Genomic DNA, 25,539 nt, shown 5'->3' on the forward strand with positions numbered 1-25,539 from the left:
CACAAATGCTTGCACACACCACACACCGACACAGTGTAACTCCCACAGCATCCTCGCTCCCTCCCTCTTTCCATCTCTCCCTCCTTCCCTCTCCTAAGGATTGCTGAACATTTTGCTCCAAACTCTCCAGGTCACCCACGTGTTTGTTCTCCCCTTTCGCTGTTCAATTTACTTCCCGACTTGACAAAGAGAAACTAGAGTTGTTCTCGGGCTTTTGGCCACAATTCTGGGACCAAGCTTTCTCACCCATTCCCCCACCCCCTGCCCCAATCAGAACTGCCCTGCCAACCCCTCTTACTCTGGGGGTTGCAGACAGATTACTGGGTGTTTCCCTGGCTCAAACCCCCCGCCTCCCTTCCTTCACCCTTCCTCCTCTTCCCCCCGGAGAAAAGGGAATTCGCCTGTTTAGTCTCACTCGCCAGGGTGGGATGGAAGTGGGGGGCGGGAGGGAGCGGTGGGTGGTATATACGACTGGGAACCTGTCCCTCTCCCTCTCCCTGTCTCATACACTCACACGCACACTCAACATTTACGCCGTACTTTGGGGGTCTCTTACACACACCTGAATCGTAACCTTTCCAGCAAGGCCAGACACGCCCCTGCTCGCCCTCCCGCAATCCCCGGAATAGAATTTGGCCCTGGGTGCGGGAAAGCCAGTGATAAACTGACCACAGAGGAGATTCTGAACCCCGGGGAGGTGGTCCCTTGCCTGCGGAGGGGAGGGGGCGCTCTCCACTCACCGCCTGAGTCCCTGGAACGACGAGGGCCAGGACATCCTGGATTTCTTCAGGCCGGGCCGGTGGCCGGTCTCCACGGCGTAGGAGGTGCGGTCCATGGCGCGGCAGTACAGGTAGCGCTCGGTGTCCGAGTAGCCGCGGTGCCGGACGCGGCCCGTGGCCCCGCTCGAGGCGTAACGGCCGCGAGCGGCCCCGGGCGGCGGCGGGGGCGGGGGCAGGGGGGCCGGCGGCGGCTGCACGGGGCACGGGGGCTGGGGCGAGGGCGGCGGCGGCGGGGGCAGGTGGTGATGGGGATGCAGGAGGCGGAACTGGGGCTGCCGGAGCGGGTACTGGTGGTGCTGCTCTTGCCTCCAGAGGTGCTTGGGGGCTTTGAGCGCGGCCCCGCCGGTGCCGTCGCTGCCCTCGCCGCTGCCCGCCCTGGCCGGCAGGCTGCTGCCCTCTGCCTCCATCCTGGCTCGCGGCTCCGCGCCCTGCTGCCCAGCCCGGTTCGCCGCGCTGGCCCGAGCGCCTCCCCGATGCTGCCGCCGCCGCCGCCGCCGCTGCTTCTGGAGCCGAGCAGAGGCTGGGCTCAGCTTCCCACTTGAAGCCACCAGAGGCTTGAGACGACCGAAAGGGGGCTCTGCCAGCGGGAGGGGTCACGAAACGCGACAGGGCTCCCTCCACAGTGGTTTGGGCAGAGACACGCTCCTGGGCTCCCCGAGTCACCCAGACTAAGGAGCGCGGTGCGCGGCTTCCCCAGCGGGCTGTGCCTCCTTCCTCGCTTTCTTCTTGCTTTCCTTCCTTTGGGCGCCGGCGGCGAGAGCAGGAATTGTTAGCAGCTGGAGCTGCAGAAGCAGCAGCAGCGGCACGAGTAGCCGCCTCCTCGGTCCAGGGCCCCCGAACCCCGATCCCGGGGCTGCTGAAAAGTTGGACAGCTCCTGAGTGGTGAGCCTGAGCTGTGACTTTCTCCAAAACCACCCCAGGCAGTCAAGAGTCAGACCTGTCCTGATCCTTCCCCTTCCCGTGCCCCCGCCTCCCTCCCCCGACAGCCCCTACTGCCCCTGAGGTTTCCTCTTCACCTCCGCTTGCCTCAGTCCTCTTGGAGAAATGGAGTCTGGTGGTTCCGGGCTGATTCTCAGAGCTTGTTGACGAAGAGCCCCATGCTGGAGCTTCCAGAGAAGAGGGATGTGACCTGGCAAAGTTGCCCAGAATGGTGTGTGTGTACGTCGCTGAAAAACTGGATCTAGGTGAAGATCCAATTTTAGAGTTAGTTCAGTCTCTGTCCCTGACATAGGATTAAGTATTGTGTGGATCATAGCAGGGAGAATTCCCAGTGTTTCCTCTTGAAGACCTTCCTCCAACTGGTAGCTTGTATTGCTGCTGCTTCTGTGATTAAGATCTCCAGCAGTGGTCCCAGTTGGAAATCAAGGCGAGCCCGTTGCCATGGCTGAACTAGCTGACCACAGTTAAGGTTGGGGTACCTTTTCTATTACAAATCTCTGGTTATCGTCAGTGGTTTCCACCATCAGCGCCTGCCTGCAATTTTGCCTTTCTGCCACTTCCAACACAACACAGCTCTAGTACCAAAGCATTTTAAAACATATCATATCATTATTATTCGACAGAAATTAGAGTCATATTTGACACTAAAATCCAAATTCAATTTTTATTTGTCTTCCTTTAATTTGTATTTTCCTGCCATGTTGAATATTTTGGAGAAGCCAAGAGAATTTCAGGGCAATATATACTTTTTCCTGTACCTTTTTTATATTACCACATTCCTTAAAGATCATATGTCATTTACTCACTGTTAAAATAATCCTAGAATTAGATTTTGTGGGAGTTACTACAGAACCATCCATTATTTGAAATATAAATATATTTAGGGCCCACAATAGCTTGTTGGCAGCATAATTATTCCATTCTCTGCACACACTCAATCTTCACATAATTGAATACGTACATTTTATGCATATCATATAGTGAATACTAAAGTACCAGAATCAGGAACCAACTCACAGATTCTCCAGAGTGCTGAAAATCCAGTGTTCTCCATACAGTGAATGATCAGTGTAAACACCATTTGGGAAATCACATCAATGAAAATAAATGCTCACTTGGCTTGTTAGTAAGAACAGTCTATAAAATGTCCAAGTATCCCCTTCTCTAAGTGGAAGGATTAAATTTAATCCTTTGCAAAAAGACCCTTGGCATCTCTTTATGGGATTTTTTTCTTGCTTTTTACAGTAGGAAATGTCCCTTCCTCCAACATTTCAGTATTGGCACTCTGCCATACGTGGCCCATGCACAAAACCTGAGAAAGGCTATGTCTTGAGAGGAACAGGACAGTCTCCCAAGTACCATTCCCCTCCGTATATGACTGAAAACATACTTGACGGAGGCACTCTCTCTCCCCTTTACAGACACAAGTGTAACTAATGGCAGTGGACAAAGCATTTTCCATGCCTAGGAAGGCATTGAGCTGGTATCTTTCCAAACACAAAAGGAGAGAAAAGGAAGTGTTATGGAGTATATACTGCTTATTTTCTTTTAATTCATTGTGTTATTAACATTTGGAACCATTTCAGAGAAGTGTACAAATTTCTTCTTTCCCCTGAAATGCTTGCCACCTTGCTCCTCAGTATAACTATGACAAAATATCTCTATCCATAATTCTTATTTTCACTCCTCAAATACTACTAGTATAAGCAGTTTATGATCTTCTTTCCGGAATAAACAGAATAATTCAAATCTAACCTGCTTCTCTAAAACTGTCAGTTTTCAACTTCCTTTTAATTCGTGAACTCTTCTTATATTCTCCATTTATTTAAAAAAAATGACTTCTTTGTTTTATTATATAATTACAAGTCGAGTATATTTTACATATAAAAAATCATTTAAATACTACCTTCTAACATGTTCCCAACTTTGAGAGTTTTCAATTTCTCTTATAATAATTTTCTCTTATAACTACTGATAGTAGTAGTTTATTGTGTGACCTTTGAGGGAAGACATCTTGGATTCCAGTCTACCACTTCCCATCCATGTGCCCTTAGCTAAATTACGAACCCTCCATTTCTCTTAAATGCAAGTAGTACTACTATTACCTACTTCCCAGAGTCTGCTGATTATTTAGTGAAATAATACTTAGCACAATACATTATATACAATAAATGTTTAATAAAAGCTAGCGATTTTTCATTATTCCTTTCAGACTTGGAAGAATCCTAAATATTATTTTCATCATTGGTTCCCAACCTTGGCTGCACCTAGGGAGTATCACCGAGAGGACTTGAAAAATGCCTGATGCTGAATGCTAGACCAGTGATTTCAAACTGGGATGTTATCAGAATCACCTGGAGGGCAAATCAAGCACCCAAAGGCCCAGGTTCCTTCAATTAGGATAGCGCTTGGGGCTTTGTATGGTTCTCAAGTTTGCCAGGTGATTCTGGTTCAGTCTAAAGTTTAGAAATCATTCCTGTGCCCCAACAAGTGAAATTAGTATTTCTCAGAAGAGGAACCAGACAAGAGCATTTAAAAAAAACCTCCTTAGGTGATTTCAATATATCAATAACTACTGATCCAGACCTACTCCCTTATTACGTGGTTGCAAAGACACTCCAGGTGCTCTTTGTTGACTTCCCCTTGGGACTCACTTTCTGGAAAAACCAGTTTAAGAGCCCAGATCCCATGAAAATATACACTTTGTCTATTACTCTAGTTGTCTCTATGTTAAAAGAAAGTCTTATACTGCTAAAAATGGGCACTCCAGGTCTTCTACTTAAAAACTCTTCTCATTAATCTAGGGGGTGCCTACTCATATTTGAAACAACCAAAACATGGAAATATTCAATTGACTCATTGGTTTTCCGTGCTTGTATGTCATATAAATCCATTTTCCCCACTGAATGATCATAGATGTTGGAGTTTTATGGGACAGTCTAAAAGCGTGTTTACAAGCTGGACTTTTCACTTTTTATACAGATATGCTGATGGTGAGTAGTGAAAGCTTTCAAAGATGCCCCATATGAACACGATAATTATAAAGTCCAGGTAAATGATCAGTGTATTTCTTTTTCTGAATAAACCTAAATAAGCAGTTAGTTGGTGCCATTACCATGAGACAGAGTATTATACAACACTACCACCACCCTTTTCTGCCAACGCCTTTCCAATCTGCCCTAGAGAGCCAGTCAGTCACTCAACATGCTGCTGGGCGCTTAACAAGGGAGAACATTATTGTCAACAATGATGGAGAGTTCTGGCAGAAATGTTGTCAGTTGAAAGTCAGGCATCATTTCTATCCAGAACACAGAATTAAGTAGTAAATTACAATAACTAAGAGTCCATTTCTAACTTGGTGATGGGAGGAGGATTTCAATGAAGCTTTTTTTATTCATTTTTATTGAAGTATAGTTGATTTACAATGTTGTGTTAGTTTCAGGTGTACAGCAAAGTGAATCAGTAATATATATCCACTATTTTTTAGATTCTTTTCCCATATAAGCCATTACAGACTACTGAGTAGAGTTCCCTGCGCTATACAGTAGGTCCTTGTTAGTTATCTATTTTACATATAGTAGTATGTATATGTCAATCCCAATCTCCCAGTTTATTCCTTCCTATCTCTTAACCCCGGTAACCATAAGTTTGTTTTCCATGTCTGTAACTCTATTTCTGTTTTGTAGATAAGTTCATTTGTACCTTTTTTAGATACCACATATAAATGATATGATATTTGTCTTTCTCTGTCTGACTTCAGTCAGTATGACAATCCCTAGGTCCATCCATGTTGCTGCAAATGGCATTATTTCATTCTTTTTTATGGCTGAGTACTATTCCACTGTATATATGTACCACATTGTCTTTATGCATTCCTCTGTTGATGAACATTTAGGTTGCTTCCATGTCTTGGCTATTGTAAATAGTGCTGTTGTGAACACTGGAGTGGATGCCTCTTTTCAAATTATGGTTTTCTCCAGATATATGCCCAGGAGTGGGATTGCTGGATCATATGGTAGCTCTATTTTTAGTTTTTTAAGGAACCTCCATACTGTTCTCTGTAAGAAACATTTTTTTTCATATATCCCATGTATACTTGAACACACATGTGTTATTTTGATAGGGTGCATTAATTCAATGCCAAATGGCATAAAGTTGGAAATTTTAATCATCAATCTTGTCTCATATAAAGCTAATCTGCTGACTGGTTAGAAATACCCAAAGGATACATTCAGTCTTAGATTTCCCCTAGGTTTTCAATGTTTTTTAGTATTTCCTTGAGCCATAAAAGGACTCTGAAAACTGTAAAAATCTATATGCATATTAAATAATATATATTGTCAATGTTACCACTATAAATACTAGTACTAAAGTCTCTATCCCATTATTTCCAATATATTAAGTCATTTTCAGTATTTTTTCTCTGGTATGAAACAAATGGCAATATGCAATAAATGTTAAAGTAAGAAATGCTACTCTTGAGCGTACTTGCCTTTGACTAGCACATTGATGCTAATTCAGTAGCAACTTGTTGGTTGGTCCACAGGTTTCAGTACTACCACAAAGCAATTTTGTAACTTTCTAATGACACCACTCCATTTGTCAATTCAAATTAAAAAATATAGTTTATATACTATCTGCTAATTGCCACGCAGACTTTGGTATTTCATGGATGAACGTGAAAAAATACTTGTCCTCAAGGAGCTTACTGTTTTGTAGGGGAAATAAATACATAAGTAGCTGTAAGCCAGGGGGAAGGGAGTGGGAGGGCGAGAGAGAGAGTTTTGATGGGGATATGTAGTGTCTGCTGTGGAAACACAAGAGGGATATTCAATTCTTAAGGCTCAATGAGTCTTCACAATGAGAGTGGTATCTAAGCTGAGACCAAGATCTTATGCACAAATTGGAATTAGCTAATTTCATTTTGTATGAATATATTTGTGTGACTGTGTATGTGTGTGCCTTGGGGAATGTCAAAGGGTAAAGGCATTCTGGGCAGAAACTGACATAGGCAAAAACTTAGAGATGAGAGAAATTATGGGGCATTGGACATTCAGAAAATGGCAAGTGATTCTGTAAATCTGTGAGGGCAGGTAGGCGTATGAAAACATCTGACGATGAATCACCTCTTATGAAGTGCCCCCTCAAGCCAATATGGTGACTTTGTGTCAGTTATCAACAGGGGCCCTTTCTGGGTGGATCAGGTTTTAAGGTTGATGGGTAGGATGCAAAGAGAGAATAAATCAAAGATATGAGAGGAAGAAGGAGGATAAGAGAGCTGTCCCTGAGAAGGCGAGGGTGGATTAAACTCTAAGATAGAGATGGAAGCCTTTGCCTTAAACTAGACAAAAGCCAACACTTCCATTGTGACAGGATAGAAATGGGAAAGGATGAGTTCAGATGGAAGTAAGTTTATTGCATTTATTGAATATTTAACTTTTGGCATTCTGCCAAACACTTCTCATGCATTATTTTATTTAAGCTTTTTAACAATGCACTTCTTTCTTCACATTTTAACATTTTGAAAATCATGAGTCTTTCAACAGAGACTAAAAGGACAGTGCTAGTCTCCTTCAGATTTTGAGTATAGCCTGGCTGACCTTAACGCTACATAGAAAACACATGTGCACCTGATTGTCTCAACATTAATTACTTCATTCAACCAATATTTATTGAAAATTTAATATGTGTCAAACACTAAGTTCTGGAGTAAAAGAATTGAAAACAGAAAAGTTCTTGTTCTCCTCGTCTAATTGGAAGAGACAGAATAAACACCCAGACAAAGATATAAATAGGTCAGATATCGCTAAGTGCTATAAAACAAATTGAAGCAAATTAAGAACTAAGAATATGGTATTTGAGAGTGGTATTTTGGAAATGGTGGTCAAGGAAGATCCTACCCTTCTCTGATAGGGTAGAATTTAAGTAAAAACCTGAAGGAAGTAAGGGAGTGAGACAGTGTTCCAGGTTATGGAAAAAGCAAGTGGAAAGACACTGACATAGAAGCAAGTCTGTTATATTTGAGAAATACTAAGCTGACCAGTGGCCTGGGGTGAAGTGAGTTGGAGGGTATCCGGAAATAAGGACAGATCAAGAAGGACCATGTTGGTCATGGTAAGAACTTTGGATTTGTTACTTGTTTCATAGAGCAACATATAGTTGAATTTTAGACTTAAATTATATTCAGATACCTAATAATCATTTAAAATGTCTTCAAAAGACTATGCCTAATTGAAGAGATGTTACTCTATATGTAGAAAAATATGAAAATATGCCTGGGAGACCAACTTTTACTCTTAGTGAAGAAAATATTTCTTTCAGGGAGAGAGACTACATACATATATATATATATATACACACACACACATATATATATATATTCAAAGTGCTTCAAGTTATATACTGTTTTATCATTAAAATAACTCCAAAATCATGGCCAATCATATAGCAGCAATACACTTAAAATGAGTAGATATTATCCCTCAGAAGATATCATAAAACTTTCAAAGTGACTGATTTGTGAGACCTGAAGGATAATTACTCAGGTGCTAAATGTCCATCTGTCAAAGCTTCTAGCTGACTTTTAAGAGAGGATGCTAAACTTCTAGTGTTTGATAGTTAAATTTAAAAAATGAATCACCATGCCTTGAAATGTCATTCTCAATCTCAAAGATGAAAAAGAAATTACAAGAAGTAGCCTGTTACTATGAAATTAGACCCAACTAGCAAAGACCAAAAATAGTTAAGAGTCTTTATATGTTAAGAAGACTTAATCCTACACTTTGAGATGTTGAAAATTAACACGGTAGACACTGGTATGGCAAAATGTACACATTTTCCATTTGTTTCAGAAAATTAAATTTAAGATGATACTTTGCATTTTACAAAGTTCCTATTAAATTGAGTTGAATATTGTAATGAATGGGTTCCTTAAAATGGAGGATTTCTAGTATTAACTTCATCTTCCATATGAGGAAGCTGAAGCTCAGGAAGACAACCATTGGCCTAAGTTCAGATAGTTGTTTAGCATCAAAGCCTGAACTTGAGCCCTGGCCAAACTGAGTTGAAAAAGCGTGATCTTGCCTGGATGACAAAGGGAGAAACTCAACATAGAACTTTTGAAATTAAAATGTCAATGGATGAGTTGTTTAATAATATCAGTGGATGGGTAGTTTAATATTATAGTGGAGAGCTGGAAAGATATTAGCTGAAATATTAGAAATATCTTTTGTGAGGGACAAGATACAAATGCTCATTATCAATACTTCTAATAAAAATTAAACTATAGGTCCTAGATAGCTTAATAAGACAAAACACACACACACACAGAGAAAATGAAGATATATGGACTGAAAAGGAAGGAAGAAACAAAACTTATTATTCTCTGATGATATCATTATCCACATATAAAACACAAAGGAATCTGTAGACAAATTATTAGAATGTTAAGAGAGTTTAGAAGGGTGACTAATTTACAAGAATCAATTGTTCTTCCATTTACCAGCAACAGATAAATGCTGTACATACACACACACATATACATACATACATATGTACATACATACAGTTCCTAGGAATAAATATAATAAACAATATGTAAGAACATTATGGAGAAAAATTTTAAACTTTAAAAAACTTTTTAAAGGACCCGAGTAAGTAGAGAGATATACCATTTTCATGAATAGAAGAAATCAGATAAAGAAGAAAATTTTTCACAAAACGATCTATTAGATTCAATAATATTCTCTCCAAATTCCAACAGGATATTTCAAGGAATCTACATGCTTATAAAAATTTTATATGAAAAACAAACAGGAAGAAATGGGTGAGAGTACTTTCCCAACCATTAATGCTTATTTTAAATATGTATTAATAAAGACAGTAAAGTATTAGCACAGGATAAATAAAATATCTAATGAAGCAAAATAAAGATCCCAGATATAGACCTTTATAATATGTAAGAACTTGTTATTTGAGAGAGATGGCATGTCCACCTATTGGGAAAAGAGCAGGTGTTCAATAAACAGTGCTGGAACTATTGGTTACCCATAGCACACAAAATGAATCTTGACTCCTACCTCATATAATAAACAGAATTCAATTCCAATTGTATTAAAGATTTTTTGAAGCATGTGTTTAGATATTTAGAATTTTAAATATTTAGAAGGAAGTATTGCAGAATAGTATTATGATATTTATACAAGGAAGGATCTCCTTTTTATGTTACAAAAAGTACTAACAGTGAAAGAAAAGATTAATAAACCACACTACATCAACATGTAGAACTTCCATTAAGAAAGTGAGAGAACAAGTCATGAACTGGGAGAAGATATTGCAATACATGTAATTCTTGAAGGATTATTTTAAAATAAGTACTCCTAGAAATCAAGAAGAAAAAATGGAAAAATATTCAAAATACATGAAAAGGCATTTCACAGAAAGGAAAAGCTGAATGGTCATTAAACATAAGAAAAAGTGATCAATCTTATTAGTAATCAAGGGAAATGCAAGTACAGATCACAGTGAGAAGGCATGCAATGTCCACTCAGTTGGCAAAGAAGTAAGAAGGCTGATGATACTATGTGTTGGTAAAGATGGGAATTCAATGGCAATTCTTATACATTGCTGGTGGGAAAAAATTTACCATTATCTGGTAAAGGTGACCATTTACATGGACTACTACTTACAATTCCACTCCTGGATACTTAGCATAGAGTCTCTTACACACACACACATACACACACACCAGGAGACATGTACCTGAGTAGGATTATGCTTTATAACAAAATGCCGGACACAACCTCAATTTCTATCAATAAAAGAAAAAATAAATTCTGGGATATTCACACAAATGGTACATCACACAGCCATAAATGACTACTCAAGACAACATGGATGAATCTTAGAAATGCCTTGTGAAGTTAACAAAGCTAGTGGCAGAAGACTATGAACACTATACTCTTCTTCTTAAGTTCAAACACAAGAAACAAATGAGAAAATAAGCAAAAACTCCATGGAAAACAAAATAATATATTCGGCACAGTGCTCTTCAAACTAATGTGCATATGAATTGATTATTTATTAAATGCAGATTCTGATTCAACAGATCTGCGGCTGAGGTTCTGTATTTCTAATAAGCTCCCAGGTGACACCAATGCAACAGATCTGTGGACCACACTTAAGCAGCAAGATTTGATATGATTTGATTTGATTTTCTTTAAAGATTTTTTTGATGTGGACCATTTTTAAAGTCTTTATTGAATTTGTTACAGTATTGCTTCTGTTTTATGTTGTGGTTTTTTGGCCGAGAGGCATGTGGGATCTTAGCTCCCCAACCAGGGATCAAACCCGCACCTTCTGCATTGGAAGGCGAAGTCTTTTTTTTTTTTTTTTTTTTCTGGTACGTGGGCCTCTCACTGTTGTGGCCTCTCCCATTGCGGAGCACAGGCTCCGGACGCGCAGGCTCAGCGGCCATGGCTCATGGGCCCAGCCGCTCCGCGGCATGTGGGACCTTCCCGGACCGGGGCACGAACCAGCGTCCCCTGCATCGGCAGGCGGACTCTCAACCACTGCGCCACCAGGGAAGCCCCGGAAGGCGAAGTCTTAACCACTGGATCTCCAGAGAAGTCCCAGCAAGATTTTAAAGAATACATACATATGTGATATTTTATGAAGAATTTAAAGGTAGGAAGGTTATGAAATTCATAAAATGTAGGATGGTTATTACTTGGTGGGAAAGAAAGAGATGGTCAATGGGAGAAAGAAGATGCGATGTATTGACAATATTGTAGCTCAAAAATGATATGCTCTATAACCTATACATGTTACAAAGATTATTTTGTACATATTGAATACTGCATAATAAAACCCCACAAACATCGACAGGGCAGGGAACCCACATTATCACCAACAGAACAGATAAAATGAGGAGGGTAGGAATAAGCAGTGGGCATTGTGAAGCCAAATATTCCATATTTAGAAGAGATAGCTATAGGCTCTGTTGTAAGAACGCTGTATCTGTAAACTCCCCAAAGTAAATCACTGCACAAACTTTCAAAACTGTGCCAGCATAAAAAATGTGGGAAATCCAAATAGCATTCTGAGCTAAAAATAACTGCAAACTTCTCTAAAATAGAATTCATCTTTCTTTCAAAGTTTAACTTTTAAATTGATGCTGAAACAATAAAAAAATTTGTGAAAAGATATCTGTAGCTTTCAAACGCAAGGTAAGTGTGCTTCATTCTTTGGCTGTGATTGTCCCTTCCTATATCCCTAAATATTTACCCCCTACATCCCCTTGATCAGCAGAAAGTTTCCTTCCTAGGATCAGGAAGCATTTTAATTTCTCAAATATCTGCCATTAAAATATAACGTTCCTTATCATCTAACATTTTAGCCATCAGCAAACATCACAGCAGGGATTTGAAGCAACTAACAAGAACTCAAAATACGTGCCTAAGGATCAAGAAGTGGGGTTAGCAGAAAAGAGAGGAGAATTAAGATAATTTAAAATAGAATATGGATAGTGACAGAGAAAAAAATTGCTATCTTAATATAACCTCAGGTTCTCCAAACTGTTCTGATGTATAAAAAGTTGTGATACATCTCTGAATCGTACACTCATCTAATATCTATCTGTTCTAAGGAGTAAACAGTATAGGACAACAGAGGTCAGGATGTCTCAATTCCAACGATAACTAATATTTACGGAGTTTACTCTGAGGCAGGCATTGTTCTAACTGCTTTTCAAGAATTTATTACTATCCCCATTGTACAGATAACAAAACTGAGGCACAGAGAAGGTAATAACTTGTCAAAGGGCAGACAGAGCTCTCCCTCTAGTTCCCTGATGCCTCTGCAGTTCCAGTACCTGCCCCTCTATTAGCACATCTTGTGTGCATGGATGTTCCTAATTTCTTCATGAATGGAATGGAATGTTCTAGTTAAGATGATGGGTATAGGGATCAAACAGAACTAATTTGAATCCCAAAAAGTTGTGTGATTTGGGGGCAAGTTTTGTAACTTTGCTGAGCCTTAGTTCTCTCATTTGTAAGAGGATAGTGACAAAATACACATGACAGGATTTTGTGAGAATTAAATATAGTAATTCATGGAAAGCATTTAACTTGAGGCCTGCCATTTTATGCATGCAGTAAGAATTTGTTGTTATTGTTGTTATAACTATGATGATAATTATTAAATGAGATTATAAATTTAAACCCAGGTCTACTCCAGATCTTGTGCAAATACTGTGCTATACCATGTACATATAGTATACATAAAAAGACAAATATTTTCTTTTTGTTGCTTTCTTCCTCTCTTATCTCCCTGAATCAGATAGCAATTAAGTAAGGAAACACATTGAGAAGAGCTTCAACAGGAACCCAACTTTCAGGTGCCCAAACTAGAAACCTGTAAGATAGGGGAATTCTTTCCCACTTCACAGGAATGTCATTCTAGGACGGATTGTTCAAGTTTAAATCATTAGCCTCCAAGGGCGGGGGGTGGGGGGTTGGTCTCTGAATATTGTTAGAAAAGTATCCAAGATCACCAAACTCAAATCTCACTGTAGCTATTGCCGATATTAATTGAAAGGTGAATAAGCTTAGCTCATTATATCAAATGGCTTTTCCTCAAGTGATAACAAATATGTTATTTTTCAGCAGTACTACAGTTTGTCCTTAAGAACTGAGGTAAATAAGACTTCACAGGGGGTCCTGGCATTGAGGAAAGACTAGATTCTTAATCTGTCTTCAAGGAATACATGCTCCCTCCAAACAAGAGAATTCAGATCAGTACCTGGGGTACACTCACAAACTAACCTGAATTGCAGCCCAGTTATTCCCTTTCTTTGTAAATGCAAAATTTTTTATTGAAATAGTACCTTTTGAAAAAAATGGGGAAAAGGTGCTGCTTATTTCAATAGAAGTGTAAAATTTCCATGTAACTTGGTAAGTAGAATAGAAGAAAACAAGAACCTTGGGAGAGGTAAAAATGTATAGAATTCACAGTTCAAGGCAGACTCTCCAACATGCTCATTTTTAATGTTTATGCTGGCTTACTCTATCTTCTTACAGCCTTGACACAATGATACAAGATTTTATTTATTTTGATCAATGTAGTTTTGACATAATGTTTGGAGGAAGGAGAAGGATCTGAACTATTATTCTCCTCAGCACGACACGACCATTTTCAAATAAATGGAAGAGCCGTGGTCTAATATTACTAAGGCTGAATAATTCTGCCCCCTCCCTGCCTCCGGCTCAGTGCATGGAAAACGGCAGACTTTCTTCATACATAAGTAATGGAAATCTCATCATGTGAACACACTGAATTGTTTAGAAGGCTTTGTGGAGTGTGCCAGATGGAGATCTAGATTTATTTGCAAGTGGCTTCTGTGCAGGTTCAAAGATAGGGACGAATTGACCAATTATAAACCACACATTGGGTTTTCAACACAGTTCTTCATTAGCATTGGGCAAATACCCCATAAATGGACGAAGGTATTCAGTCAAAATGCTCAAAACAGTAGTCTCACTGTATTTAAATATTATTTTTATTTAAAAAAGTATACCATTCATCATTATTAAGAAAATGGACACTACAGCCTGAAGCCCTGAGTTTCAGTACCAGCTCTGAGACTTTCTACATGTATGACTGCAGGTAGTTTACATTAACCTCTTTATCAATTTCACATCTATAAGATGGGGGTGATAAGAGAACAACTTTGTAAAATACTGTAAGGATTAAATGAGATGATAAATGCAAAAAGCTTAGTACAGTATCTGGCATATAAGTAATATATGTATACAAAGGTACCCATATATATTATTTTATATATATGTGCACATATATACATTTATTACATATAATTTAGGAAATGAGGGAAATGGAGAACCAATAACCCCTACAGTATCATGTTAGGTGCAGAGCTCTTGAAAATTATGAGCTGTGTCTAAGTAGTAGTAGGACTATGCCTTTAAGCCAGCAATGAATACTTTAGTGAAATAAAGAGCTGTTGTACCTTAAAAGTGAAGCTAGTTATGCCTTCTACTCTGCTTTTCTTCCCTACTTTTATTTCTACTCCATATGTGTTTTCTGGCATATGGAAAAGAAGGAAGAAAACTAACGTTTGCTGAAGGTCTACTATATGTCAGATGTTGCTGTAATGGGCAGTTACTTACGTTATGGCAATTGATGGCCATGGCCTTTTCATCAGGTAGGTATTATTATTCCTACTTTACAGATAAGAAAGAGGTGTACAATTTACACAACTAGAAAATACTGCAACCCAATTTCTAGACACTATTTATGTACTTCCAAAGCCTTTTACATTTCTTTATTTAAGGAATTTACCAAATCTAGTACTGGGTCAGGTTCCTATCTATTTTTAACCTGGAACCATTTCTTTAGGGAAACTATGCTAGGAAAAGTAGTTAGCTTTCTAAGCCAGTCTATTAGTCCACAATAGAAATACCATATATTACAGTAAAAGAGGGGTTGGCAAACTATGGCCATGGGACAAATCTAGCTTACCACCTGTTTTTGTAAATTAAGTATTATTGGCAAACAACAACATCTGTTCATTTACTGATTATCTAAGTATTTAACTGCTTTCACACTCTAATGGCAGAGTGCAGTAGTCGTAACAGAGACTATACGTATAGCTCACAAAGTCTAAAATATTTACTCTATAGGTCTTTATATTGAGAAACAGTTTGCTAACCTCTAATGAATAAGAAAATATTTGATAAGTTCTGTCACTAAAAAACCACCAATGTTCTCTCTATGAGGAAATAATCCCTGTCATGTTGGGGCAAAAGTGAGTGTCAAGGTCCCAGAGAGAAGACATACTCGGCAGCCTCCAAGTCAGCCCCAGAGGGGACCCAGGGCACGAGGCGGTGTGAACTCAAGAGGATAGTTCTGGCTCAGGTAGTTCACCCCACAGGAAGAGCTCCTCTGCACAATTCCCAGCTGCCCAGCACAAATAAAGACTGCTCACCTTCTGTCTGCAGCCTTTCCTTGCTACTTCCTTTTCCCCTCAACTGCAACTTCTCTCAAGTCCTCTCTTTACCTGTCTTCCTTCAGCCCTTTTGAAAAGTCAAAGCCTTCCCTCTTTCAATCAGTCTTTTAAAGCATGAAGGAATATGATTATTTACCCTTAACTGAAACTGACTTATATACAATGTTTTACCTCCTCAAGGCACTTGGATTTATTTATTTTCCTTCTGATGGTGGAAGCTAGCACTTTGAAATTTCAGTAATTTTAGGCAATATGCATGTGAAAGAAACATTTCCAGTCCCTAATCCCACGTTATAGCTCATACTAACTCTAAAGGTAATCTATAAAAATACTCAGATGTTATTAACTGAAAGGCCAAGAAATTTGTTTACGTGTGTAAAGGAAGGTATGAAATAAAGAAACTCAAAAATTTTAAAAAGAAAAGGTGGAACTGGTTTTGGAAAACTTGTGTTGGGTACTGATTACTGTTTCAGTGGAAGCACCATGACCCCAAAATTTGCATCAACCTGAGACTGAAAAATTTTTGATAATTATTATAATTTCTACTTAAAATTCAGTTTTTCTTGTACCTTTCATCACTACCATTCCTGATGGCTCAATGGCATAAGCTAGAACCTAACGGTGATAATCTCCTCAAGATTTTCTTATGACTTTGTCTTAGAAACAGCTGAGCATAAGGTCCAAGATTGTGTATTTTACCCGCTATGGACTATAATTCCAGTAACTATACTGTCCAAGCCAAAAACTGGGGTTCATAGTCAGATAATTCTCTAGGAAAAGGAAACTATTATTATGTTTAAAAATTAAGATATAATTGACATATAACATTGTATTAGTTTCAGCGGTACAACATAATGATTCGATACGAGTACCTTATGAAATGATCACTAAAATAAGTCTAGTTAACATCCATCACCACACAGGTAATCTTTTTTCTTTGTGCTGAGAACGTTTAAGATCTACTCTCTTAGCAACTTTCAAACATACAGTACAGTATTAACTATAGACACCATGCTGTACATTACATTCCCAGGACTTTTAATTATAATTATTTCCCCAACTCGAGGATGTAGGATAACCATAACTACAGAGATGTTCCAATATATTCCCTAGAGTTGCCCTCTTAGCTAAATGGGGAAGATGTAGATAACTGAGAATTCTACATCTATTTTCAAAATCTAATGATGAAATGAATTCAAGAACCTTGAGTAGAGTTAAATCCATAATGGGAAAAATAAGCATTAGAATATATTTGAATATAATACAAAATGGTAGATTAATTTTTCTGGATTTCTTTTTTATCTATGTGTATTACCATATTCATTATTTCATATTATATTTTCTCCTTAGTTCACACTTGGGCATTATCTTTATATGCATGACTCTTTTAGATGAATTAACTGACTAGCAAATCTAGTTGTAAAAACAAAAATTATCCAATATGTTGAAATAAATACATTAATATCATCTTAGACTATGTCTTCCCTTTGATTTTGTATATCCAAACATTTCTAAGTGTTATCAATTCTTCCTTAACTGTATATTTTACAGTCATCATTTCCTTTTCATTGCTACTTCCAAAATTATAGTATAAGCCTTCATTCTTGGATTATTGTGACAGCATTTTAATTTAGTATTATTCAAAATTGTGGTTTGAAGACCACTTAAATCAAAATCACATTGATTCTTGTTTAGATGGAGATTAAAGGCCCTCTCCAGACTTAAACAGAATCTCTGGAGTAAGGCTCAGGAATCTGCAATTTTAATAAGCTACCTAGGTGGATTCTTAAGTACATTCAAGTTTAAGAAGCACTGTTCAAACTGCTTTCTTCCTTTCTAATCTCGCCCTAGTTTCAGGAAAGTGTGAGCACTTCTATCAGGTTCGTCATTCTAATGCACTCTCCTTGTCCTTCCACTCCTCTGTAGAGGTTCTACCATGATTTACCATTATTCTCAGGATGAAGTCCAAATGGCTCATCTCGGCAATCAAGGACCCCCACAAGATAGTCAGGAACTACTTTTGTAGTCCCCCACTGTCTCCCAGAGATGACAAGCTAATTCCTAGTTTCATGCATTCAACTCTTTTTTAATTTCCCCCACCTCCAGCTTGGAACACTTTCTATTTACTTCAACCCCAACCCAATCGCAATGCAATCCAAAAGCAAGGCAATTCCAAGTTTTTCCATGGTGCCTTCCTTGATCTTTCCTTTCTGTGAGCTCATATCATTTATTGTTCATACTATTCACATGGCACTTAATCACAGACTGCCTGTGCCTCTTCTTGAATTGTCATTTAATTTTTAATGTATGTGTGTCTCATTTTCACACTTTGACCATGAAATTTCTGAGGATGAGAATATTGTGTACCTAACTGTGCTGCAAGCATACCTATAAACAATGGATAAATATTTTTGAAGTGACTAAATAAATTAAAAATTGATTAAGTCTCCATTGACTTAACCAATTATTTGGCTGATAGAGATGATTCTTTTGGAATTGCACATATCCTGCATTGAGATTCCCTAATTTTACTATCTTACACTTCTCTCATTTTCATTTGCCAAAGAGCTATTCATGACAATGGAATTAATCCCAAATCAGACAAAATGCCAGCAATAGAAGCATTAACACTCTAGTCCAAATATCATATGAAGATCTCGGTGGCTGGTTCAACTGTGACGTAGAACTTGAAGTTATAAGCATCATTCTGGCCGGTCACATAATCACAAAATGCCTCATTTCTCAGTTACAGCTCTCAACACCCCAAATAGATACTGGTCATTTAGTTGTACGGCTCTCATATCACCACAGAGCCCACGTTTCCTATTGGTATCATTTAACCATAATACTTATAATCGCAAATATCTCCTTGCCTCCAAAGGATACCGTGTCTAAAACACAAAGTCAGAATTCACAATGCAGTAGAGTACATGATGTAGGGCTAGGGTCCACACTACAGTCTGTCAGGGACTAGACAATAAACTAGCTGAAGGATTAGCAAAGGAGCATTGGTTGGCTGAAAGACTGGCTTATCTGTTTACCAGAATCTAATGTCCACCCTATTAAACACTGTAAAGCAACTTGAGCTATTCTAATGAGAATATTTGGACAATAACTGATAAACTTTGCATCTAAATGGTCTTTTGATGAGGTCTAATTTATACAATGATCCATTTTTTTAGACATTTAAAGTAATGCATTATAGCAATGTCTATGTCCTTAGTTTCTATGACCAAAACATACAGTCAAACTCTCCACTTGAATGGGTAATTTATTCTTTGTATGAATTATAATTATTTTAATGTTTTATAAGGCTCACAATAATTTCGTTATTATTGCTATTTAAATTTTCATAGAATTTTCCTTTTTTCCATTGACAAAGCATAAGGGGAGTCTTTGGAGTAATAAAAATTTAGTTCAAAACCCAGCTCTGCCACTATCAGTACGAATCTGGGTATGTTGTCTACTCCTCTGAGGTTAATTTCCCTAAGATGTTTAAAAAAAAGGAATAATAATTTCTACATGAAAGAACTGTAGTAAGGATATAATAATACATGAATGGGTTTAAAACTGCACTTGCCATATAGTTATTTATTGTCTTCTTCCCCCTAAAATTAAATGAGAGAAGAGCTGGTACATGGTAGGTATTAAAAAATCATTTGCTGAATTAATATAATTAACCCATTTTACTGATCGGAAAAAAATATTAAAGCTGATTTTTCTATATTTTAATCTAACTCATCTAAAATACTTGAGTAAAATATTTCTTGGAAGGGAAAACATTAATAAATTAGTCCTTTCTTCTTTTAGATGCAGGAAAGCAAGACTGAGCTTGGCAATGGGAGATGCATGTCATCATCAAACTAATAAACATACTGTGATCAATATGTTTATCACAGAGTAGTCTAACAGTATCAGAACACCTGGGCACACTACCCTGATGACCTATGAAGATCAGGTCAGTTAATCTGGTGCTTTGTGAATGACCCATGACGAGGCTGGGAGTCCACATTTGTGAGTTCTACACTCTTGGATCCCTAATGGTTTTTAATCATTTATACAAATATAAGAAGTAACAGAGATCACGTCATTCATTTATTAAACAAGTGATTTTTGAGCACCAGCTAACTGCCAGGAAATGTTCTAATCACTGGGGATATAGCAGTGAACAACACAATCAGGTTGGCTACCGTCTGTATTTAATGTAGTGAGGTGAACAATAAACACATTATATATTAAAAAACAAACACTACAGAAAGAAAATGGTGAGGCATGCTATTCTGAGAATTAAAATAAGGGATGTACTAGCAGGTGACTGGAGGCTGCTTTAGACTGGGTTGCCAAGGAAGACCTCTCTGAGTAAGTGACTTTTAGGCTGAGATCCAAATGACATGGAGGAGGAACCAGGAATACAAACCTCAGGAGGAAATCATTACAGAGGGAAAAGTAGGCTAGTATGGCAGCCTTAAAGAATGGCTTGGCCAGTTCGAATGAACAGACAGAAAGTTACTATAGATGAGATTAAATCAAACCAGCAACTATTCAAGCACGTGGGGAATATTTCAGTTTTCCCATTGTTATATGGAAGGTGTTAGATGAGACTACTGCCAAGGAGCATTTTCTACTTAAAAAAACCGCAAAATTTCTATGGTCAAGATGGTTTGATTAATCCCAATTGAACTCTTTATGAAACACTGGATCTTTCAAGGACTTTGGTAGACAATTCCCAGAGCCTGACATTTCTGGCCTCATGAGTCTGTAGATGTGGCAGGTGTTATAATGTTCTGTGAGTAGAAAAGGGAAATGCAACTCCTTTTCATGTGTGTGAGAGAGCCAGACAAATACGTTTAAAATTTGCATTAATAAAACTTCTACTGAAGAGAGAAAAAAGAAAGATATACAAAATTTAATATATAAAAAGTAAAGTAAGGCTGTGGTCCAGAACCTTAATTATAAATATTAGGGCTTTTGTGGAAACAACTCAGGTAATTAATTTCTGTGACAATAAAGATACTAAATTTTCAGAGTATAGAAAATATAGCTTACTTGTGTTTGTCTACCTAGAGTATAATATGTATATTTCTCTGTAGAAATTTGGAGTTACAGTTGATATGCTGACTCCCACTTGTGCAAATCAGTTGTAAAAATAGCTTCCGTATACTTTAAATATTTAATATTTTAAAAAGAAAATAAAACTCGGTGGAACAAACATGAAATGCCAATACTGGGATCAAGGATAGTAATGGCCTTAAAGTGCGATCAGAGTAATGTCAGAATTTTTTGGCATGTAGTTGTAGTTTTTAAGAGACATCATTTATCCTTTGCTATATCCAATATTAAAAACCATATGATTAACAAGCCATCAGATAACATCTATATACTATTTCTATATTTCTATTCTATTTCTCTATGCATGTCTAATAGAATAAACTATATTTATATTTCTTAAATATATTTTAAGGATAGGGTGGGTTACCTTGGGTATAATACATACATTTCTCTACAGAAATTCTAAATTAGAATTGACATGATCCCACTTGTGCAAATCAGTTGTAAAAATGATTTATTTAATTAAACGACATTTAAGTAATATGAATAATTACTACATATTCTGGATACTGGAGTATGGCATAAAAATAACCAAATTCCTATAATCCTTGAAATAGATAAGAGACAATAAGCAAATTCTATCAGGTGATGATAAGTTCTGCAGAGAAAAATAAAGACATGGGGAATAAAGAATGCAGGAGAGGAAACTGTACAGCCTTATGTGGTCAGAAAAATCCTCTATGATAAGGTAGTATTTGAACTGAGACCTGGGGGGAACTAAGGAAAAGCATTAGAGGTAGAGAGGATGGTCAGTGCAAAGTCCCTGAGGCAGGGCAGGACAGCAAAGGCAGGCCTGTGTGACTGGAGTGGGCTGAGCAAGTGAGGGACGAGGGGAGATAAAGTTGAACTTGGGTTCTGTGTATGTGTGTATTTGTGGGGAGAGGTTTTGTCTTTGACTCAGAATGAGATGGAAGCCCTTGGCAGGTTTTGAGAACAGAAATATCACAGTCTGAGTTACATATTAAGAGGCTCACACTCTGGCTGCCATGTTAAGAACAGATCATGGAGTGGCAAGTGTGGAGGTAGAGATACAGACAGGAAGCTATTTCAATAATTGATCTGAGAATTAACTGACCAGGTTTGAAGTAGTAGTTAGGAAGATGGTGAGAATAGTCAAGGTTTAGCTATATTTTGCTTGCAGAATGGATGTCGTGTGTCAAAAAGAAAAGGAATCAAAATCATTTGGTCTTAGCAACTAGAATTATGATGCTTCTGTTCAGTGAGGTTAGGGTGCTGAGGGAGCCCCAGGTTAGGAGACTGTAAATTTGGAGTATGATTTAGGGCAGATTAGGTTTAAGACATCTATTAGTTCTTCAAGAAGAGTGCAGAAAATATAGGGTACTTGTGTTTGTCTATGGGTATAATATTTACATTTCCTTATAGAAATTCTGTATTAGGATTGACATATTGACTCTCATTTGTGGTTGGGGCTAGAGAAATATGTTTATGAGTTGTTGTCAGTGGGCAACCAGCTAAGGCAGAACTACAGAGAGTGAAGGGAAAGTTTGAAGACTGAGTTTGGTAAATTACAAGGAATCAAATTGAGTTTGGTAAATTAGGAGGAACCTGGGGAAAGGACAGTGCAAAGGAAGAGGAATAAGAAAGAGAAATCATCCTAGAAACCAAGGGAAGGGATGGTTCAATCACACGTAAGATCATTTTGAAATTTATTGTCAGTAACTGACATTAGGTAGTTGCTTAAGAGGACTCAATAACTTGATAAGCCTACATCTTGGAGAACCCTGGGAATAAGCTTTTTAGCAGCTGCAGACTTCAGTAGACCTTGGAAAGGAATATGGTTTGCCTTAGTGTTAGGACAGTTTGGGCATGAAGACCACAATTTTATATTATTTCTGGATTGTAATGCAAATAATTGGCATTGTCCTTGTCGTTTTCCCAATTATGTGAGACTAAACATCCTCTCATACATTTTTCCTCACTAGGGACTATAGCATTGCATTATGTTAGGAATGTATCAATTTCCTCCTCATATTTGTGTAATTTATTCTTAATAGGAAATATGAGTAAATCATATATTTCTCTGAAGGTAATTTTCACTTCTTAAAAATGCTTATCTCCTTTTGGTGACATGAATTATCAAGAATATTATCACTCCAGAAAAACAAAGTGGGGTGTTTGCTTGTACATAATCCCTTAAGATCACATGGATCTAAATCTGAAACATATAATATTTATTTCTTTGAAATATACCTATACAAATAATTTCTCCCCAGACCTTTCCTTCTTTCTTTAATCTACTCTCCAGAATTCTCGGTAACCAGGTTTTTTCTGTTCTCTACCTTTGCTCATCACCTCACACGCACCTTTCCTAAATATGGATAGTCAACCACGAAGTATAATCTATGAAAGACCTTTATTCCAAACTTTTACATTTGGAGGAGAATAGGAAAATAGTGGGCCCTCTCCTAGAAATCCTACCTGATACACCAAGACTTGAGCTAAATGGAAAATAATCTAGGCAATAAGCTCACATATCAACCAAAAAATACGACTTGACAATGTCTACAACAAGAAAACAAAAGTATGCATATATACAACTGAAGTAAAAGAATGAGCTCTTCTGCCTTTAATTATATTTTTACCTGAAGTCTTCTTAATATGAGAAAAATTTACCTCATGCAACCAAGTTTAGGCAAAAAAAATTTTCAAAAGAGACAGATGCACAGATACAATGAACAATAAGAAATACAGTAACTCCGGTCAAAATAATATGTGCCAATTGCACTTGTCAAAAGAACTGTAGGGAAATAAGAGTTTTCCCAGCATGAAATCAATGCATTTAATAACTAGAATTTGACAAGCCAATTGAAGTTACATATAATTCAGCTTTAAAACCTGCTTAAAGGACCATTAATCAAATAGTTGCTTCACTGATTGTTAACACTGATATTATGTTTGAAATTTTTTTTGATGGTTCTGGATATTACCAACTTTTAGTAAACAGTTTTAAGAACCACTGCAAACAGATTGGCAATGTAGTATGTTTCGCAAACCTACGAAGCTAGACAGATTACTTCTTAAAGATGTCTTTCATTACATACTGATAAACAGAATGAGTGAAGGTCAAAGGAGACGGGGAAAAAGCAGCATATAGACTGAATTCTATATTGACACACATGACTGGCTAGCATGGTACTCAAGAGGCCAGTCACAGGTTTGATTTTGATATGTGTCAATTAACCTCATTCTGTTTCATGTTTCTAAGCTGAATTCTAACCATCACCAGCTGACTCACAGCTCAGCTGGTCTCAGTGGGGACTAGGTCAAATAATTTGTATGGATCAACACAACGTTTTAACTACTTCTGAAGAAACAATTTTAAAGGGTTCAGCCTTCTCATAGGAGTACACTAATCACCTTCTCTAAGAAATGGAAATCAATTCATTACTTAGGAGTCATAAGAGGCAGTGAAAGGGCATTGAACTTTGATATAGAAGACCTAGGTTCCAGTTCCAGTTCCAGGTTCCCTAAATTTATGACCTAAAATATGTTAATTAAACTCTCAGACTTTTAATTTCCTCATTCACTAATTATTCTATATTAATACTCTTCCAGCCTCAACCTGAGAATTAAGAGCATCAAGTGAAATGTGACTTGGTCACCCTTGTGTTTCTATATTCTAGAATATAGTTAATGCTTGCTTAATAAGTATTGCTGACTAAATTTAGAATGAATTTGGAAGACTGGAGCACGCTATTCCAATGAAAGTTATTTTACCTAAATGACCATTTGTGGACATTTAATGTAACTTAATATGCTTGCCGATATAGATTTTGTTATATAAAAATATAACATTTATTAAAATCATATAGAACAAAATGTTACATAATCACATCTCCTCTTACAAACTGCCATAAACAGTAAATGTAATTAAAATATGCTTATGTAGAAAATCAAAATGTATAATCAGTCTTCTAAATTTAATCACTTTCTAAAATGATAATCTAATGACCTATGATTTTATAATACATATACATCAGTCCTACAAAAAGGAGGAAAACGGTGGGATAAATTTGGTGGGAAAAATAGCATTATATACAATATGGACAGAAATATAACCATCATTTGAAAGAAAATGTGTTTCCAACATGGTCTGGAATATAAATAATATTAGAAATAAAACCATATAGTCAAGTCAGTTCTTGGTATGCTTTGTCTCTACTTTAAAACACGTGTGTGTGTGTGTGTGTGTGCGCGCGCATGTGCACGTATTATTTTATAAAGAGGCACCTGTTTATGCAACAGTTAAATGCCATTCAAACAATTGATTATTTAAAGTTGATTATCTGATTACTTGGAAACCTTCCAAACATGCCTAGAACTGGAATAGATTTTATTTTCTGGAATGTGGCATTGATATTCACAGCTGTGTGTAATTCCCTCACCCTGAGTATGAACTGTGACTTGCTTCTAACAAACAAAATATGGCAAAGGTGATGGGCTGTCTCTCCTTACTTTATGTTATATGAAATTAAGTCATGCTAGCAAACTTGCTTTATTTCTATTTTTCTTTGAAGAAATGAGCTACTGTGTTGTAAAGGGTCTACAGAGAGGGCAACCTAGAAATTAACTGAGCACAGCTTCTAGGAGCTGATAGTGACTTCTAAGCGACAGCCACCAAGAAGCTAGGACCCTCAGTCTTATAGCTGCAAGGAAGTTAATTCTGCC

At 37.6% G+C, this 25,539-nt stretch overlaps 1 protein-coding gene across 5 annotated transcripts in view; it reads right to left on the reverse strand.

Moving 5' to 3' along the window:
- Positions 1-25,539, reverse strand: part of PDE4D (phosphodiesterase 4D) — a 1,463,941-nt gene that overhangs the window by 872,012 nt on the left and 566,390 nt on the right. The window contains exon 1 of one of the 5 annotated variants that reach the window (XM_029216630.1): positions 741-852. The exons of the other annotated variants lie outside the window; for them this stretch is intronic. Within the exon in view, the coding sequence (XP_029072463.1) occupies positions 741-835 (95 nt within the window). The 5' untranslated portion in view covers positions 836-852. Of the gene's footprint in view, positions 1-740; positions 853-25,539 lie in introns of those variants that run through there. 5 annotated transcript variants of the gene reach the window in all.

The sequence above is a fragment of the Monodon monoceros genome, unplaced genomic scaffold, assembly GCF_005190385.1.
Source record: "Monodon monoceros isolate NGI ecotype Baffin Bay Population unplaced genomic scaffold, NGI_Narwhal_1 Super_Scaffold_12, whole genome shotgun sequence".
In the NCBI taxonomy this organism is placed as follows: domain Eukaryota; kingdom Metazoa; phylum Chordata; class Mammalia; order Artiodactyla; family Monodontidae; genus Monodon; species Monodon monoceros.